Source organism: Centrocercus urophasianus, unplaced genomic scaffold (genome assembly GCF_019232065.1).
Source record: "Centrocercus urophasianus isolate 14NV4802_14NV808 unplaced genomic scaffold, USGS_Curo_1.0 seq_9, whole genome shotgun sequence".
Lineage (NCBI taxonomy): Eukaryota > Metazoa > Chordata > Aves > Galliformes > Phasianidae > Centrocercus > Centrocercus urophasianus.
Genome location: NW_024885532.1, coordinates 619,420 through 639,253, shown reverse-complemented (window position 1 = coordinate 639,253; position 19,834 = coordinate 619,420). Strand labels below are relative to the sequence as shown.

The 19,834-nt window shown below is 42.9% G+C and overlaps 1 protein-coding gene and 1 long non-coding RNA gene across 4 annotated transcripts; one reads left to right on the top strand and one right to left on the bottom strand.

The window, feature by feature from the left end:
* Positions 1 to 2,479: 2,479 nt before the first annotated feature.
* Positions 2,480 to 7,483, bottom strand: LOC122171376 (2-oxoglutarate receptor 1-like). 3 transcript variants are annotated; one of them, XM_042838932.1, is made up of 3 exons: positions 7,322 to 7,483; positions 6,653 to 7,025; positions 2,480 to 3,797 (listed from the first exon to the last, which is right to left on the bottom strand). In XM_042838932.1, the coding sequence occupies exon 3, from the start codon at positions 3,725 to 3,727 to the stop codon at positions 2,696 to 2,698; it is 1,032 nt and encodes a 343-aa protein (XP_042694866.1). In that variant the 5' UTR covers positions 3,728 to 3,797; positions 6,653 to 7,025; positions 7,322 to 7,483; the 3' UTR covers positions 2,480 to 2,695. The 3 variants fall into 3 exon arrangements, with proteins under 3 accessions (XP_042694866.1, XP_042694867.1, XP_042694865.1); XM_042838933.1 differs by having other exon boundaries at positions 2,480 to 3,551; XM_042838931.1 differs by having other exon boundaries at positions 2,480 to 3,742; positions 7,322 to 7,482.
* On the top strand, positions 6,925 to 16,249 carry LOC122171377. The gene is made up of 4 exons (XR_006171986.1): positions 6,925 to 7,016; positions 11,517 to 11,589; positions 15,659 to 15,797; positions 15,964 to 16,249. It is a non-coding gene; the product is annotated as an uncharacterized LOC122171377 (long non-coding RNA).
* Positions 16,250 to 19,834: the final 3,585 nt, after the last annotated feature.

Here is a 19,834-nt window from a genome sequence, read left to right as displayed (position 1 = left end):
CCATTGTGTTCTGTGAAAAACAGGATGCAGGTGGGCATCCCTGATCCCTCTTATCTGCTGGCAAGGCCTGGAAGATGGGAACGAAGGAGTTTCTGCTGAGATCCCAGAGCCAGAAGTTGCCACTCCAAAGTGAGTGACTCAACCATTTTGGACTTGAGCTGTCACTCCAAAGACAGCTGACTCAATCAATTTGGACTTATAAATAAGCTGGTACTACCATTCAAAAGTTGCCATCATTGCCATGGTCACCATTGTCGTCAACAGAACAATGCCCGAACACCCCCACTACTGAAGATCAAAGACTGAACTATGAACCACGCTGGATCCATGGTGGTGACTATCTTCCTCTTGCTTCCTATAGAGACTCCTTGCTTCTTCTTTCCTATCTTTTCTATTGCCCTCCTTCCCTTCCCCATTACCCTAATTCACAATAGTGTCTGTCCTCCCCTTCCCCGTCTCCCTGATTAAGATCTGTAATAAACTGGTCAGACCAACATTTGAACCATTGTTCCTTAATCTCACGCCAAGTGTACAGATATTAGAAGAACCTCCTCTCCCTCCTATAAATGGGAGCAAGACAATAGTCCCCTCTACTTAGACAGAAAATCACAAATCCGGCTGTTCTGAACCCTCCGTTTAAGGGTGAAAAGGGCCTTATAGCAAAAGAGAAAAAGTGAGAAAGGGGCTTCACAAAGACTAAGGATGGGGAGGGGGTTGGGGTGGGGGTAGTTAGAGATAGCTTATAGAAGCAAGAATGTAGAGTTTGTTAGAAAAATGAGGAATGGCAGACACTGGGTCTGTGATAATGAGAGGGGTGAAGACCATAAAAATAAAGGTTTGAGAACAGCCCGAGGACATCTGGCAGTGAGGTGAATAAGTGTTCACAGGGCAAGCAGAAACCAGTTTGTGGGCTGCCCTTCAAATTCCATTGCCATTCAAATTCCTGTAAATAACTGATTATGTATTAATTTGTCCTATATCTGTAGCATGCTTTTTCCTCACGGTGTGCAATTTATCTGGATCTATCCCCTTTGCACCCAGCGTATACGCATTGCTGGAATAATCATACCTGCTTTTTAATCTTTCTTGGGTTACAGAGTTTGATTCCGCACGTCCAGCACTGTAACCAGCTACTTACAGTAGCTACTGGTTTCATCTAGACATTTTCTTTACTTTATACTTTAAAGAATCATCTCAGAGTAAAAAATTTTTCAGGAATCAAGCATTAAGAAACATGTTTCTTTTCCTCCACATACAGGCTTAATAATGTGTTGCAGTAGAAAATCAGATTAATATGGGATTGTACATACCTAATAAACTCTGATAGAGTGCCTGGTACTCACCTGCACTCATCCCATAAAGATCTGGCAACTGATTATTTGTTCCAGTACTTTTCTGAGATGGATATTATCAAAACTGTTTTTTTAATTCCTTGTTCCTCCCTTTTTTCAATACATGTACCTTCTTGCATGTATTTCCCTTTACTCATCACATTCTTTTCCTTTGGTACTTCTCTCTCATCTTTCCCTGGGCCAGCATTGAGATTTTATGATCCGGTTATTCAGTGTGAATGGTGAAGTTCATTAGGCCAATTAAATTTCATGAAATCATAGAATCATAGAATCACAGAATCATAGAATGGCCTGGGTTGAAAAGGACCACAATGATCATCTAGTTTCAAATCCCCTGCTATGTGCAGGGTAACCAACCACTAGATGAGGCTGCCCAGAGCCACATCCAGCCTGGCCTTGAATGTCTCCAGAGATGGGGCATCCACAGCCTCCTTGGGCAACCTGTTCCAGTGTGTCACCATCCTGCCTCAGTTTAAAACCGTTCCCCCTTGTCCTGTCACTGTCAACCCATGTAAACAGCCATTCCCCTTCCTGTTCATATGCTCTCTTCAAGTACTGGAAGGCCACAGTGAGGTCTCCCCAGAGCCTTCTCTTCTTCAAGCTAAACAATCCCAGTTCCCTCAATCTTTCCTCATAGGAGAGGTGCTCCAGCCCTCTGATCATCCTAGTGGCCCTCCTCTGGACCTGTTACAAGAGCTCCACATCTTTCTTGTGCTGGGGGCCCCAGGCCTGGACACAGTACTCCAGATGGGGCCTCACAGGAGCTGAATAGAGGAGAATTTGAAAACACCTGATTTATCTAGGTGCTAAGTATGGTAATTTATGTAATTCAGAGGTTTCAGCAACCATGACAATCCTCTGTGTCTCAGTCCAGCTGTAATTAACAAAACACTACACCAGTGGCAGCACTGAACTTGATGGAAGTTATTCTCTTGTCCAAACCCAGCTCCCTGCGTTTCTGTAGCCAGTCTCCAAGACTGAAGGAAGAGAATTCAGCATTTCCCAAATATCTTTGGAAACAGTCTGATTAAGTTAAAATTCTGCCTTTAAGGAGGTTTACATTTTTTTCTCTTCATTCCTTTATTTTATTTTATTTTATTTTATTTTATTTTATTTTATTTTATTTCATTTCATTTCATTTTATTTCATTTTCTTTTATTTTATTTTTTAGTTGCTAACAGAGGTATGTATGTATAAGCCTGCTCCTGAGATGACTTTTTGGACAAGCACTTTATTACAGAGTGTGAGAATCCAGCAGCAGTTCTCACTGCCGTATCCATACACCTGCCTATGTGGCAAGAAAGCAATCCCAGGTTTGCTGGAATTATCTTCAATGGATTCTTCTATACCCTTAAGGTGATTTCTGACTTGTTCATATAAGTACTGCTCCCAGGTGGCTGGATGCATTTGCTCCTCTTGCACCATGAGAGTGAGAGGATGGCCTGCTGGAAGTTATCTCCCATCACAATGTACAGCAGAAGGTTACCACAGGTGTTGAGTGCAGCCAGAGGTCGAGAGATGATATAGATGGTGTGAATCTGCTTCTCAACATGACAGCTGACGGGACACAACTGCAGTTCAACCCGAGCAACCCGAAAAAGGTGGAAGGGGAGGAAGGACACATAGAAGACCACCAAGAGGATGATGGCAAGTCTGCGAGCCTTCTGTTTGTGGCTAGCCTGTGTCTGGGGCCCTGTGGCCAAGGCAGAAATAATAAGTGCATAGAACAGAGTCACTGTCACCAGGGGCAAGAAGAAGGCCAGGCTGGTGAGCAGCCAGTTATACCACCTGATTGCACCCAGGTTTTCAGAACTGGTGAAGTCAAGGCATAAGGATCTGTTTTGCTCCTCTCTTGAGGAGATCAAGAAATTGATGGGACTGACAGCCACCAGGGAGATCACCCAAATGGCTGCACAGGCCACTGCTGTCCACTGCTTTCTTTGGACTTGGAAAAATTTCATAGGGTGGACAATCACCATGTAGCGGAAGGCACTGAAGCAAGTGAGGAAGAGGATGCTGCTGTACAAATTGAAGTGGAAGCCAAAACGAATGAACTTGCACAAGAATCCCCCAAAGATCCAGTGCTCCCCATTGGCATAGTAGTGTATCAGGAAGGGAAGACTGGTGAGGTAGAGTAGGTCTGTGAGTGCCAGGTTCAGCATGATGATGGTGCTTCTCTTCCAAGGCCTCATCTTGAAGCTGTAAACACTGATTGCAATAACATTTCCTGGGAAGCCCACCAGAAAGATGAGGCTGTACATAACAGGGAGGTACAAAGTCTTCAGACTGACTTCTACATCGGTGCAGTTGGGAAAATCACCTCCAGCATCTTGCCAGGTCGTGGGGTTGGCTAAATCACCACTTGTTGTGTTCATGTTTCTTCCTTAATGCTTTAGGAAGAGAGAAATACTTAGTGTTCTCTGACAGAAAAGACCCTGTACTAGCCTGTTAAAAACAATGAATAACCAGGTCTTATTTCAAGTTCCCACAACTGCCTCTGTTATAGTGCCTTTATTAAATAAGAAAAGGCCTTGCTGCTTTGGTGAGAATTAATCCTGATCTATAGGCCTTTTGTTCATATTTATACAGATATAGTAAAAATCGTATTCCCACATATGTATTTTAAGGGAAGGGTCTCCACAGGCAGAATGTAAGGGACTCCAAGCACCACAATGGGTGATGTGCGTCCCTCAGCACATAGAGGTCACCTTCTGCTCTCATCAGGGCTCAAGTGCAGCAGAAAGACGAACAGGTTGTGTTGTGCCACTGACAATGGCACAGAGAGGAATGTTCAAAATGTTGCTGCTACATAAAAGCTATTCACATCATTGCTAATTAACTGGAAAAGAAAGCAGATGTTGAAATGTTTGCATATTCTTTTTAACACTGGAGTTTGGTAGCATTTTTATTCCTGCTTCTTGAACAAAAACAGATACACAAATATTTAATTTTTTTAGTTCATTAACAAGATTAATGTTGCAAAGAAACAGGCTATTTCTAGATTTTCCATTAGCTGCTATGTAAATGTCTATTCCCTAAAAAAAATTAAAAGGTGATTTTCTTATAGGCAGTAGCCTTCAAAGTTCTCTGAAACATTTGAAAAAATGTGGCCAACTTTGCAAAGCAGCCGTTCTCAAGATATTTTCTGAGACTTGATCAAGATTCAGTGGACTTAAAGATAGTCATAGAATCATAGAATTGCTCAGGTTGGAAAAGAACTTCAAGATCATCAAGTCGCCTACTACACAAGTCCAACCTCAACCTAACCTAACCTCAACCGTACTACCCTAACTCTAACAACCCTCTGCTAAATCATGTCCCTGAGCAAAGTACATAGAATCTGAAATATATAGAATCTCCAGTAGGAAATATGGGGCCAGTGAAGCTCATAGGAAATGACTGCCAAGGTCATGTGCAGTAAGAGCTCTTGTGTGGATTCAGGTTTTGTTTTAGAGCTGTTTTGATGGGAAAAATATTGAGTAAATTTCAAGTGTAATTATTTCCTGAGGTAGGCAACCTCTTACAGGGTGCTGTCCATCCTCAAATTATTGTGGTCTGTATCTGTTAAAGAGAATCCTACAGAATCATCCATTTCTTGTTCCACCTTGAATTTTCTTGATGTGTCTCCTACCCTCAGTCTCTTTCGGGATCTCACAGAGACAAGTTCCAGGATTTTAATTCAAATTTGCTTGGAACATACAGATGAAATGTATTTAACACAGTTACTGTGTGGATAAATCAGTGGCATGAATTCAGGTGTACAGCAATATACACAGTAGTGTTAGCATTCCACCCTGTAAGAGAAGGACAGGACTACCTGAGAAAAGCCAGTGCTGTTTGTGAACCTCTGCCATATAGAGAGATGCATATGAATGAGGTCAAAGAGAAGATGATGTGGAAAGATGGCTGGTCAGAAGAAATGCAGTGACGCTGTCGTACCCAAACCAACATAAAGCCACCCATATGGCTAATGTTTAACCAGCCAAACAGCAAAGGCCCTGTTCCACAGCAGCACGCTGCCCATATTGGGAGAACAGCCCTGCTCGCAGCGTAGTGTTTGTAGTGTGCACCTGTTAACTGAGCTGAGGGGCATGGCTGGGTGCTGCCTCCTGCACTTTCTTCATTGGTTTTCTTAGGATTACCATTTTGTCAACAGCATTTTTTCCTGCCTACCATTGCGTTGGTGCAGCAAATCCATAAGAACAAACCCATAAGGGCTGTAGGGCAAATGCTTACAACCATCAAAAAGTGTGGTGGCAGTAGCAGTACTCAGATGCTGCATCCATGAGGACCACCACATTTTCCCAGTGGTCCCTTACATTATGGGTGAGGTATCTGACAGGGCAGGGTTTGGGTCCCAGGCCAGTTAGGGACATCTGGTATGGGGACAAGCACTGCAAGAAGAGCACTGAGTCTAGGGGTCCCCCTTCTGACCTGCCATAAGATTACGCCCAGTGTAACAGGCTGCCAGTGACCAGAGAAAGCAGGCAGCAAGTCTTTGCTGTTGGCCTTATTATTTCACAGTCAGAATTACAAATAGAATGTAGACAAAACTTAAATCTAATTAAGCAACAGTTTGTGCTGTGGCAGATTTTATCACACTAAGTAATTGGCCGTAATGGGACTTCTGCAGCCTGAGCTGAGGGCAAGTGATATATGCTGTAGACACATAATGAACTTTAAATAAATTATCCAGGAGCAGAACTCAAAATAAAAGGGAGCTAGATTATTGAAATAGAAACCCTCTCCTAGTCTTAGCAGTGGAGCCACTGCTCCATTACACGCTGTTCTTTACTGTAACCAATTGATCGGAGTCACTTCAAAAAATGTTGTGATTGCATGACTTTAATTGCAGTCACGTATAAAGGAAACGTATTTGCTCCTGCATTGTGATAATTTAATTAGAGCCTGCTGGAAATAAAAGCCAAATGTCTGCAGCCTTGGAAAAGTAACCTAATACCCGTAATTGGACTATATTTCACACAGATGTGTTGCTGAATAAATTAAACACGATTTGGCTCACAGTGTCTGACTCTTCCACTGGCTCAGTTCTAAGAACCTCAAATGATATTTTAAAGGGTGGAGATATGAGTTCAACTTTCCTCAGTCTGTAAAATTCTATGAGATATCTCCATGCAGAAAGAGTATGTGGATTTAACCTGAGTAGTGGATGCATTCCAGAAAAGATAAATTTGTTGTTAGTTTGTTCCATGCCTTCATCTCCTTTAACTCTTTGCTCATTTCTCCCCATTTTGCCCTCTCTCTGCGTTCACAATGTTAAAGCAAAATAGACACGTTACCTGTAAGTCCTCAGCACAATCTTCTCTCCTCCTCATAGCTGGACCCTTAAATATCCTGCTCCTGGTGCAGTGGGGTGATCTGGGAGGCTGCAGAAAATCCCCAGCTAAAGGCAGGTCAGGGGAATGCTCTGTTTCTGTTTGCAGCTCTATGCCAGGTGAAGGCAGCGCGGGCAGCCCCAAGCCCCTCAGACCTGCGTGCAGACTGGCTGCCACATCCCTGTGCCAGCTGCCCTACCTGGCCTCTGCCTCTTGCGTATGATGTATGGGACTGGCCCAGAGTCCATCACAGCATGAGTCAGGACTGCCTGTAACCTGTCTGGTTTGGCTGAGGCAGTATTTTTTGGCTTCTTCCAGCCTGCCAGAGGTAAGTAACCTGTGCAGAGAGAAGCAGCACTACAGCAGGGTCTAAGTGAAGGAGCACCAGCTCATCTGGTTCCAGCACATGGGAAGTGGGAGATGTGGGGTGTTGTGGAGAAGGAGCAGGCTGTGAGCTGGGGGGAGCTGCTCTGCAGAGGGCTGGGTAGATGCTGAGGGCAGGACCAGGCCCTGGCCTTTCCAGAAAGGTGCCTTTGTTGCCCACACTGTGAGCAATGTGACCACTGCCTCTCCTGTGGGGAGGAACTTGGAAGGAAGTCAAAGAATCATAGAATCATTAGGGTTTGAAAATACCTCTAAGATCATCCAGTGCAATCATCAGCCCATCACCACTATGTCCACCAACCTCGTCCCTCAGTGCCACATCTACCTCTCACTTCTCTATCCCTCTCTCACATCTCTCTCTCTTCTGTCTCTCTCTTCTGAAAGGGAGGAAGGACAAAGGCACCTTTTTGGGTGCTGTGGGACAAGTGTTTTACTTCCCTTGCACATTGACCTGCAAGGAGCATGGGCTTGCCCAGAAGTGCTGAGGTGATTATGTGGGAGGAGGCAGTTAACCATTTCATGGGATGACTTTGCTTTCTGGCATGGTGCCACCCGAAACTATGACACTGCTGAGATTTCCTGCAGAAACAGTGTTTACATGTATTGATTGATCTCTCCTCCCATTCTTTCCAATAGTTTTGTTTCTTGGGATAACTGTACTCCATTGTGGACAGTCATCTTGTTTAAAAGCAGCAACCATTGCTCTAGTTTCAAGTTTCTCTTCTTTTTTTTTTCTCGTTTTCTTTTTTCTTTTTTTTTTCCTCCATGAAGAAAACAAATAAACTTTTTCAAAAGCGTAAGCACCAGATTTATTTTGAATCAAATATTTGCAGACAGGTGGGAAAGTTATTATCTTTAGAGGGAAATGTTTGGTTGAGGCTGAAAGGAACTTGAATGTTTTCCAACGCTGAATTTAATTTCAGATCTGGCATCATTGCTCATTTGAAGCTATTATTTACTTTTTCATCATGATAAGTAATGTGAACTTGGAAACACAGGCAGTTATGTACTGCATGATGTAATGGTGAATTTGAGCCTCAAATTAATTTGCAAACAGTGCAATTTAAATTAATACATAACTGCTCTGTTTCCTTACCTTTGTACAAGGGCTGCGCTGAAAGTCATGCCTCCTATTTTATTATGTTGGCCCATAGCACCAGAGGCGGATGTTGGTGGTAGGGCAGTAGAGGTTGAACCTTCCCACCAATATTCCCTTCCATGTTGTTGCTGTGTGACAGACAGCAGCAGAGGGGCAGTCTGACAGAGTGATGTCTGACATGAAAGTGCGTATGAAGAAAAGGGGTGTCACTGAACTCCTTCACACCGAAAAAATGGCACCCATTGACATTCATTCATGCTTGCTGAATGGTTACGGAGACAAAATAGTAGGTGTGAATACATGAGGCAGTGGGTGATGCGTTTCAGCAATGGCAGCGTGGTTGTCAGCATGTCCCTGAGAAACAATTGCTATGAACCACTGTTGTTTTCTTGTTATCGAAAAGAGCTGAAACCACTTTTTACCATGTGACTAGCTACTACAGAGTAGTACTTTCATTACTATACCTCATGGAAGCTATTTTCCAAAGGGCATTTTAGTTCAAATTTGTGTGGAATAAATTTGTCAGTTTATTTGAGAGCAAATTTAAACAGGAATGGTGGTAGCCATGCTTGCATTCATGGGAAGAGACTCCTGGCATCAGTACAGTGGGAGTTGTGACAGTCCAGGCTGGCATCAAAGCACAAGTATTTCTTGGTGGGAGTGGAAACCTACTGAAACAAATCCCCTTAGTAAAGTAGTAGATTCTTCAACTACTGAAATTTTTAAATCAACACTGGAAAGTCTTTTGCATGAACACTGGTACAGTGGCAGAGCAATGTGAGATGATGCCATCATACAGCTTTATAGGACAAATTCAAAAGTTTCAAAGGCTAGAAGAAATTCTAGAAAACTTAAACATGATTCTTGTATACTCATCACTAAAAGGTTTTTCTCAGAATTCCCAGTAACTATTGTTTGGCAGTGTGTATTCTCTTGATTTTTTTGTTGTTGATTTTAATAAGGGACAATCTTGGTTTGAAGAGAAAGGCAGAATCCTCTCACTCCCTTGATAGTTTGTTCTGAAGGTGAACTGTGCCCACAGCTGAAGTCACATGCTTAGATTTTTATACGACTTTCTCTGGCTTCTGCTTCCAGACTTCCACCCTCTTCATGCCAGTCTCTGCTATAAGAAGAAGCCGGTTTAGCAGTGTTTTTTGTTCAAATAAATAAACACTGTAACCCAATCACCCTTCATATTTCTTTCTTATTGGGAGGTGGTTGAGTCACCATCCCTGAATGTATTTAAAAACCACGTTTGAATGTGGTGCTCAGGGACATGATGTAGCAGAGGGTTGTTAGTTAGGGTAGTGTGGTTAGGTTGTGGTTGGACTCAATGATCTTGAAGCTCTTTTCCAACCTGAGCAATTCTGATTCTATTAGGTTGGCAGCTTTAGGGCATCTCACTGTATGCCTGAGCTTCTACAACGTATTTTCTCTTTCCTCCCATCAGCCTTGTTAGGTAGAACATAGGTCCTCCAGACTCCACCCCACATTTCTGCACCTTGGACAGTGTGGTCAGAGCCAATAGCATCAGACTCATAGAAATACCATGCATCCGCAGTGTGTATGCACAAGCCAGCTCTGCTCATCTACCCCATGTGACACTGCTGAGTGACATTAGAGATGGCATCTTCTGCACACCTGACCCCCCTGAACCCTAGTATGCTCCTGCAATGGTTGTAATCCTACCTGCTTTGAGGCTCTCTGTCTCTTCACCCACTGATCTCATTGATTTTTCTTCTCTATATGACTGATGCATCAGTTGATTACTGTGGCCATCCTCCCATAGGGATAGAGAAAAGGAGACATGATCACTACATCCATCTTCTTGATAATCCTCAGTTTCTCCCTTGGGAATAACTTTCTTTCTACTCCAATTTGACATGGTGTCCCCAAATTGCAGCTGTCCCTGCAGCAAGGAGCTCTGCAGCAAGGAGGTTTTTCTGCTATAGCATCTACACCATTCCTTCTTTTAGCCATTCGCTCCCCTTTCCTGTGCCAAATACTTCCTTCCTGCACCCATTGGAAAGCCCAGACTGCCAAAATGTAATGCTAATGCCCCTGTTATTTTCTTGGTACAACATGTTTGTCCCCAAGAAAGGAGCAGTGTGCCTGCAGGACCTATAAATACAGACAGAGGCACTTGAGATGATGCACAGGAGGGGTATCTTCCTGTGCATAGCAGTCTGACACATACAGTCCAAAGATGTACACCTGTTTCCAAATAACTTCCACATATTGTAGTTGAATATGGTGAAGCAATAAATAAATAAATAGATAGATAGATAGATAGACAGATAGAATGCCAGAAGAGCCTGTGGAAGCTTGAACAACAGGATGAGTAATTGGTACATTGGTCTTTGGTGTGTTTTATTTGTAGCACTTTTTCTTTATTTAAGTTCAGTGAGACTGCAGCGCTATGATAAGTTAGGCAACTGCTACAGAATATATATTTCAAGGATGGGTTATCTCATATATCACACTTAAGGGCTGGCTGACTGTGTCTCAGCTAGGAGTTCATGCTTCTCACTTTAGTTCTCTGCTTTCATATCAGCGTTCATGACTTTGATGTTTTTTCAAGCTGTCTCTGGTATGGCACTGAGGAAACCTCTCTCCTTCATTATTGTGCTACATCCTGCTGAGGGTTCCTCTTATCTTTGTCAAGGGTGGGTGTTGCTGACAGATCGTTCTGCAGCTCATTGCAAGTTATTTCCTCATTCCCTTTCCCTGTATGGTTTTACAGGTTGAGCTATTTACATGTTGTATTCTTAGCAGTTAGGGATGAACCCTGCTGCTTTTCTTTAGCTACAGTGGTCCAGTTTAGGCAAAACAAGGACAGATGTTTTCAGTAACAAAGTGCCTCACTGGACAGACGGTGTATTTGATCTAACCTTTCTCAGCCCAGAATCCCACAGCTTGTAGAAACCTTTAGACCCCTCCTCAAAACGAGGGAGGATTGGGCTGGCTGATTGCACACCCCCAATTCCAGAGAGCTTCTGTCTTCTTGATTTGTTGATTTTTAAATGTGAGTATTGTTGCTTTATTCATAAATGTCCTGTCTTCTGTCCTGACAGAAAAAGTGATGAGGTGCTGCCACAAGCTGCCCAGGGAGGTGATGGAGTCACTATTCCTGGAAGTATTCAAGAACTGTGTGAATGTGGCACTGAGGGACATGGATAGTGGGCATGGTGGGGACTTGTGAGCTGATGGTTGGATCTTGACGATCTTTTCCAACCTTAATGATTTTGGTATTAACGACTCCAGATTTCATTTTTGCAAACCAACCTGAAGTGTGGGTGATTTACTGCTACTTATTATAATAATGCTGACTCTCACTCATTGCAGTTGATAGCGTCAATTGAAGACCTGAGAGCAGAAATGATCAGAACCCATATGCATCCGCGTCCTTACAAACCAGGTCAGTGTGCACCAGCTCTGCTCTTTGTAACTAACAGCAGATGTCACTCTTGCCTAACGTATAGAGAGCCATTTCTCCACTGGAAGAGGAGGGAAAAAAGAAAGAATTTTGAGTACTGATCATAATTGCTACTGCGTGAAAAGTTTATTTTCAAGTAGGAAACTGTCTAGTTTGAAAAACCTGTGTTTTTTTGTTGTATTCAGGACTTGTTCCGAATTTCTAAAGAAAGGTATGTTTCAGGACCTTTTTTTATTCACTTCATTTGTTATTGCTATTATTACTATTACTATTATTATTACCCTGAGCACAGTCTTTGAAACGAATGTTGGGGGATTGCTGAGTTGCACAGAACCACCCATCTTCTCCACATTTTGCCATTTTGAAACATAAACCTGTGAGAATATAAAAATAAATTTGGACATCCATGCTACATGTGAAGAGCAAAACAGTACTGCTCCACTATCTGTGATGATGGAAAGACTCCAGCCTCTGCTGTGAAGCCAAGTTCTGCTCTTCTCTTGCACAACAGCTCTAAGGACTCACCTAGCAGCTGTGCAACTCTTTGCAGTAATCCCTCAAGCACCAAGGTCTGTAGTTTGTAAAAGAGAGAGCTTTGTACTACAACTGTGTACGTTGCCACACCTGACTTGTTTTTGAATAACTTGTTCAGACTCATCTTGAGTGTTTTGGGAGGCTGGACAGGCTCCCAGACAGGAGTAAAATGAATGTAAAGTGGCAACCTCTGTGAGCACATGTGCTATTTCATCTTCTCTTTTTCTTACTAATTAAGAACCACATTCCACAACAGAAATATCAGATGCTCTCAGAGAGGCGACACCTGTTAGTGTACTTCACTTTATAGAGATATGTGGAATTTGTAGTCATTTCTGACATTTGTTGGAGTTCGGGCTAGTGGTTTCTTACAGAAGTTGTGCTTCCTTAAATAGTGACCATTTTAAAGACTTTGAACACAAGACCAGGATTTTTCCTATCAGAAAAAAAATCCACAGTTCTGGCATACCAACTATGTAAATTCTTCCAGTTGTGCCTGGATCCCTAGAAACTCAATTTCACCACACAGGACCAGAAGGTGTTTACAAAAAGAAATACCAGTTTTCTTTGTTGTTAATGTCTTCTGAGGATATACAGTTTCAAGAACGAGATAGAATGGGGGAACAGGGACATAGGGAGAGATGCTTAGGCAAGACATTTCACACTGCACGTCTGGTACACACTCCTTTCTTTCCTGATCCCACCCTGTACTCACTTTGAGATCTTTGTTGATCTCAGTCAAGCATCAAGTGTTTGTTTTTAAAAGAATCTTTGAAAACATAAGATTAATCAAATTAGTGGCATTATTAATAATCCTAGTGAAGACGGTGACAAGGATGTATGTCAGTTTGGCAGTTCTTTAATTTCTCCAGAGGAAGTCAGTGCACAGCTTCCTTCATAACAGCAAGTCAAATCCACCCCAGAGATTCTGCAAGCAGAGAGTGGTGCATCAGAAGAAAATAGATTGTTGGCAAATGCACGAGTCTAATTAAACCAAAGGGTCCATATAACACCAAGGGAAACCTCATGGATCCATCCACATAGACTATTTGGAAATTTTATTTTTCTGAAAAGTATCATTTGGAAACAAGTTGTCACAGTGAGCAACAGCCTGCAGAGTACTGGGCTTTGTTTAAGAACTAGCAGGATGGCAGGCTAGCCCTACCTGATTACCTGAGGAATCTAGGCCTTTATTGTCCCAGTGCTGTGGTCACAAGGTCTGGCTGTCCCTTCCTAGCAGGGAGATTGCTGGTGGCACAGCATGGTCAGGCACAAAATCAGGCTGGTTCATGTTGTAATGCTGCCCTTTGTTAACAGAGTCAGGCACTTTGGGCCAAGGGCCATGGGTGTCGCCCAGCCATCACCTCCATACAGCTGTGTGATCTATATCTTTTCTTTCTTTCATTCATTTTTTCTTTCTTTAAAAGGCCAGGTTGGATGGAATTCTGGGCAGCTTGATCTAGTGGTTGGCAACACTTCCCATAGCAAGGGGTTGGACCTAGATGATCTATAATGGTCCACTCCAACCTAAGTCATTCTGCCATTCTGTCATCCTGTGACCTGGCGTAGAGTGAAGGAATGACCCTGCCCTGCAGGGACATGGGGGCAGCAGAAGAGAACAAGCTCACCAAGCACTCCCATTGGTGCATGATTGGGGTCCATCAGCAATGAAAATGCACTCCTTTGTCCTCAGGTGCTCCTCATGTAGTTTTTGATGCTTAGGGGATGTGACAGGCTGCCCAGTAAGTAAACACAGTCTGTCTATCCAATGGGATTCCCTTAGTTCTGGTGGTTATTTCCTCAAGGCAGTATGTGGGGAGATGCAAAGTCCCTGCCTACAGCTCAAGCGGGTTTCTCCACAGCTTGAAAGAATCTGGACCTGTGTATGGATCCTGCACACAGACCCCGCTATCCCTCTGCTGTCCCTAAAGATCCCTTATGATGAGATATATTGCAATAAATCTTGAAAGCTTTTCTGCTTTGTTCTCCATTGCAAATTGTTGTATTGGCTATGCATATCCAGCTTATCCCATGGAAGCCATTATGAAGCATCACAAGGATTGGGGTATGTTTTTCCTTGGAGATGCATGTGGTTCCCTGGTCATGCTCACGTAGGCCTCAGTTCACCTGACAGACTCTGGACCTACGTGTGGTTCTCACAGTACGATGTGATCCCCTGCCAGGCTCTGCAGTCCCCTTAAAGAGAAGTCTGCCACAGTGTGGAAAGGAAAACTTTCTTCTGCTTGTTTACAGACCTGCCTGCACGCAACACATCTGGGCTACACTGTTTTCGTCAGCCTCAAGGCTACCCCAGGGGTGGGTGGTCTGTCTTTGTTCATTTCGCAGTGTCAGCACTTACTTTCAGCCTTATTTTTTTCCTGTGGAACTTACCTTACTACATTCTTTGCTGTTGCTCGGATGTGGAGAAGAGCAGAATAGGAATCAGGAGAGCACAGAGTTGTGCCTTGAGATTCTTTGCCCTGCAAAGCTGTGTCTGCCAGAAGCCCCAGCCGTGTGCCTCATCCAGTGCTGACCACAAAGACAGAAGTACTTGGGGCAGAGTGTAGAGCTTCCTGGGGGTCCTTTACTCCAGCAAACCGATGTATGGTTCACTTTATGGCAATACAGTGCTTCTTTTGGCACTTGGCACCCATTTGTCCCATACTTGTAGTGGAAGAGGGAGAATAGTGTCTGTCATTAAGATTGTTTGCTGCCATTCAAAGCTGAAGAACTTAACTGCAGAGTATGAGAGAAACTGTGATCTTCTGCCTTTGGCAGATGTGGCCACAGGTGCTGGCACTGCAGCTTTGCAGTGGGGTTCTGATTTTGAGCCTTGGAGGAATTGCATGGGTACGTAGTGTGTCTGGACTTCATTTGAGAGCTGCCAGGCTGCATCCAGAAGGTCAATTTGATCCCTCTGCAGCTGTTATTTATGAAGCAGCGTATCACCACATATAATGCAAACATTCCTCCTCTGTTTTTACTTACAGCTGTTGCACTGAAGATGGCTTCTCCACCTTCTTAGGCAGATCCTGCTTTTGAGACACATAAGCATCCCAGCTGACATGTTGTCAATGTCTGTTTAGCAGAAGGAACAAACATTTCTTTCTTGAGAGGAAGCTACTGTCAAGCTCCACATTCACTGCCATTCAAAGCTGATGAGGTGCATCAAAGACACAATGGGAACTGTTCTGCCTGCAGTGGCAGAGCTGGCCATAGATGATGGCTGTCAACTTCCCAGCAGGATCCTGCTTTGGGTCCTTGGAAGTAAGGCATGGGCAATGGACTCCCATTCAATCCCTGAGTCACAGCTGGAGGTAGCAACTGTTCAGTGTCTCCCTTGCTCAGTAGGACTGTAAGAGGTCATCCTCACCCTCTGCTGCTAAGACAGGAAAATGAGGGACATTTGAGGAATTGAGTGAATAATATAATTACTTGCACTCATCCAAGACACTGTGATTCCATCAGTAGTGCAAAACTAACTCATGAATGCATTGGACTGTCTCATTTTCTCCAGGTGCTGGTGCTGAGAGAACTTCAGAGGGTTATGGATTACAAAAAGGGAGAAGATCACTCTGCAGACATGGTGCTTTGCCATCCTGTTGTTTCTGCTCATTCTGGCACCTTTGGTTAATCTGGAAAAACGGCTGCTGAATGTGAGTTTTTTCTCCAGCAGTCTTTGTAGTTGGCTGCTCTTGCATGGAAATACTTGTAGTGAGAGCATCCCAGAGCACAGTGAGCTGTGGGCAGATTTCTGTGGCATTTGTTTCTTAAGTCATACAAATTTGGACTCTTTTCTAAAATCCCTTTTTTCTGTTGCAGGGAAGCAGTGCTAGGTGAAGCTGGCTGTGGAAGGAGAAGTGAAAACCCAGCTCCACCAGAAAAAGCTGAGAAATTAATGAGAATTACAATAGGAACTGATATCAGCACTGTTGGCAGCTGTGCAGCATTGAAGAGTGCACGCAGGATTCAGATATGTTGGCAGAAGCAAGAACAAACAACACTGCCACTCAGCAATTGGTTGAAGATACTGTCACCACCAGTCAACACCAACTGCACAGAGGAAGGCCGCAGATGATGTGTTTTCCAGTTCTGTTGCCCAAATAAACATGCCAAAACCAAAGAGAATGTTGGTCATCACATTCCTTGCTCGGCCTTTTTAATAACTGTAGATGTAGCAAGCCTTAATTTTCTGCACTGGTTTGACTTTTTGATCTTTCATGGAATTTTTTATGGCAGAGCTCTCTTTATTGATGAACACACACCACTGAGGAAGACCTGTAATTTTACAGCATCTCTCATTCACTAAAATTGAAAGATCTCCTAGTTGGTCTCTGATGGGACCGAAGCATGGGCCATCTTAAGATGAAGCCCCACAGCCTGGAGTGCCCCTAAGGTAGCTCGTACTCCTTTGAAGCATAAGCATGTAAGGCACAGGTAAAGCAAGGTAGGCTGCTGGATTTGGGGACGGTTCAGGCAGCCCAGTAGGGCTGTTCCTACAGCACAGGTATTGCCAGGCATGCTCTCCATCTTCCTGGTATGTTGAATGAGTCCTGCCATATCTGCCCTCTGCACAAAGAGACACAGATTGTGAGGGACCTCTGGAGATCATCTAGTCCACCGTCCTGCTATAGCAGGTTCTGTACAGCAGGTGGCAGAGGTAAGTGTCCAGGTGGGTTTTGAGTATCTCCAGAGAAGACTCCACAGCCTCTCTGGCAGCCTGTTCCAGTCATTTGTCCTTTGTGCTGCTCTTCAGGTGTTCTCACTGACCTCCACCCCATTTCCTGGCTTTGGGCATCTATTGCTGGTGCTGACATCAGGCGTGTGGGATTCCTGTATTTCTCTCCATCCAAAATGCTCGAGTCTAAATCACATGCTGCCAGGACCTCTGAACACGTGCAGGAAGCAGAGTAATTCTGTCATCTTTTACTTTCCATTCTGCACATTTTACCAGAGTAAAGGAATCCTTGGAGATGAAGGCTGCCCAAGACAAATGCAATGCAAAGACATTTTGGTGATTACAGAACAGTGCTTGCCACAGCATCAAGACTTTCTCTCCAAATCAACCCCCCTGACAGATTGTTGTTTGTATTCTACTGTTATTTTATTTTAGAAACTTAAAAAAATAAAATAAAATAATAAAAAAAAATCATTTCCTTTGACAAAGAAATAAGTAAGCTAAACTTATATCTAGCAAATATTCTACAGGTCACCTATAGCCTCTTTGGGCAGCATACAGGCACTGTGGTGGTGTGTGTGGTGCTATATGATCAATCAAAGGACTGTATTCTCAGGAATATAATAAATAGGAACTAGGTTGTACTGTATAGGAAAACGCTAAGTTAAATCATAATGATCATTAGGATAAGCAAAAGAAAGCAAATGTTATAATATGGTGCCAAAATCCCAGCAAAACTGACTGGGTCTTGCTAGCTTTTACCCAATGACTTGGTAATAGCAAAGTTTCTGTTCCTAAGGAAAAGGTATATTTGATTTCCTCAGCTGTCTGAATGATATTTGAAGCCACACCAGTCAGGACAGATTCTCATCTGCAGAACATCGCATTTTCTAAAGTTGGCTGCTTATCAGCCTCTCCCATGGCACAGCTCCACGTTGTTAAAATATCTTTGGGAAACCAAGTAAGAATGATTGCAGTTGCTTACCTGGAAGGCCTGGCTGCTCACCTGGGAACAGGGATAACTAAGTTTTTTCCTTGCTCCACTGAATGCCCAATAACTCAAGGTCAAGTGCCATCAGCAGAAGGTTTAAGAGCTTTTCCCATGCTCTGTCTTGTAACATGGATGGCTGAGTGTGCTCCTGAGGCACAGGATATTCAGTTTAAAACCCAGAAGCTAAAAGTAGCTTCCCCATTTCTTGAGGAAGAACTGTAGCCAGTCGGTCACCAGGTCAGGGGTTGGCAGAACCTACCCAAAGGTTTTTTACCTGGTCTCCTCATTCTACCCCCAGCCTTGGTTCCAAACAGAACTGAATAAAATTGGCACTGGTTTGGGGGAAAAAAAATACCACTATTTTTGCATTGTTAACCATTTTCTCGGAAAATATTACTCAAATCTAACAATAATAATTCCTATAGTATCAATATTGACCGCAAGAAGCTCAAAGAGAAAGCTCCCCAGGCTGCAAATGTGAACATTAAAATCATTGCTGGAAGGGTTTTTTCCCCCATTTCTTTGGAACTGTTTGTGATCTCACTGATATGAATGTGAAGGCTTACTCTTACATTTGTAACCAGTCTGGCCCACCTGCTGTCATCTACAAAAGTCTGCTCTGCACCTTGCTGAGTTTGTAACAGCTGAAGGTAAGCAATACCGTTAGCTGTGTAACTATGCACTTCAACCCCTTATGATTAGCGTATGGCTAGATTATACAAAGCAAAGTTTGTATTGTGTTGAAAAAAATGACTTTTCAAAGGATAACTATGAAGACAGCGTGCACCAGAATGCTTCTTCCTCCTGGCACTTTACCTAATCTGCAAGGTCTGTATGTATACATACATATGTCTAGATTTCTAGATTCAGGCTGGATGTCAGGAAAAGGCCCTTCACCAGAGTCTGGTCAGGCACTGCCTGAGGGCAGTGGCAGTGGCACTGAGATGCCAAGTTCACAGTGTCTGGACAACTCTATCAGTCATCTGGTCTGATTTTTGGGTGGCCCTGAGGACACAAAACAGCCTCGGTGATCTTTAGAGTCTCTTCCAACACAGGGTGTTCTGTGATTCTATAAGTGTACATATATATATCTACTTCTATCAGAAGAGGGTTTTTTCCCTGTATTCTCACTGTTCGAAGGTTATCTAACATTTCTCCCTAACATTCAGACACATGTTGCCTTCCAGAAGGGACCCAAACTAGAACTTTCAATGCAAGTCAAGAAAACGTTCTAAAAGTGCAGTTAGAATTGAATTAGCTATAGCTGGAAATATCGTTGGTTATTTGCTTTCTTTTATGGAGTAGATGATCTTCTAATGCTGTGACTGAATATTTTTAAACAGTGCTTTCAAATCACTGAGTAAATTGCTGATGAGCATCGTATCCTTCATCAGCAATTATCATTTCTGACATGATAGTTTAATTTCTTTCTTATACTTCGTGAGTTTTAGGTATTATGTTTTAAAATAGTTGCCAGTGGCTTACTTAAACTGTAATGTTTTCAATGCTTATGAAAACAATCTCATCAGTTAGTTTTAAGCACTGGCCTTGTTCACTCAACTTGAGCTTACACAGAAAGTATCAAAAATGTTTTCAGGTAAGTGGCTATGATAGAAAACTGTCCCAGTGCAGATGTTTGGCTTCTATTAGAAAGAAATACTAAAAAAAAAAAAACCTGAAACTGCTACTATTATATAAATCATTTATCTCGTTAAATGTAATAGATATTAAATTTAAGATATTTAATATCGTATTAAAATGTTCATCTGAGGTATCAAGGCAGAAATTCAAATGGTAGATTTAATGCTGTGCTAAAGATTTCCTGAAGTGAGATATGCACTGAAATGATGTTAAAAAGAACATAGAATAGAAAGCTACAGAAAAAAAAAAAAAAAAAAAAAAAAAAAAAGTGAGGAAGGAGAAGCCTGATGATATGCCTAGCACATGATTAGGAACTTTATCATAACAGAAGACAACTAACCGCCAAGGACACTCATTTGCTTCCCCCTGCAGTCACAAGTAAG

Coding starts and splice junctions, on each gene's coding strand:
- LOC122171376 (XM_042838932.1), bottom strand. CDS start 3,727: ATGAACACAACAAGTGGTGATTTAGCCAACCCCACGACCTGGCAAGAT.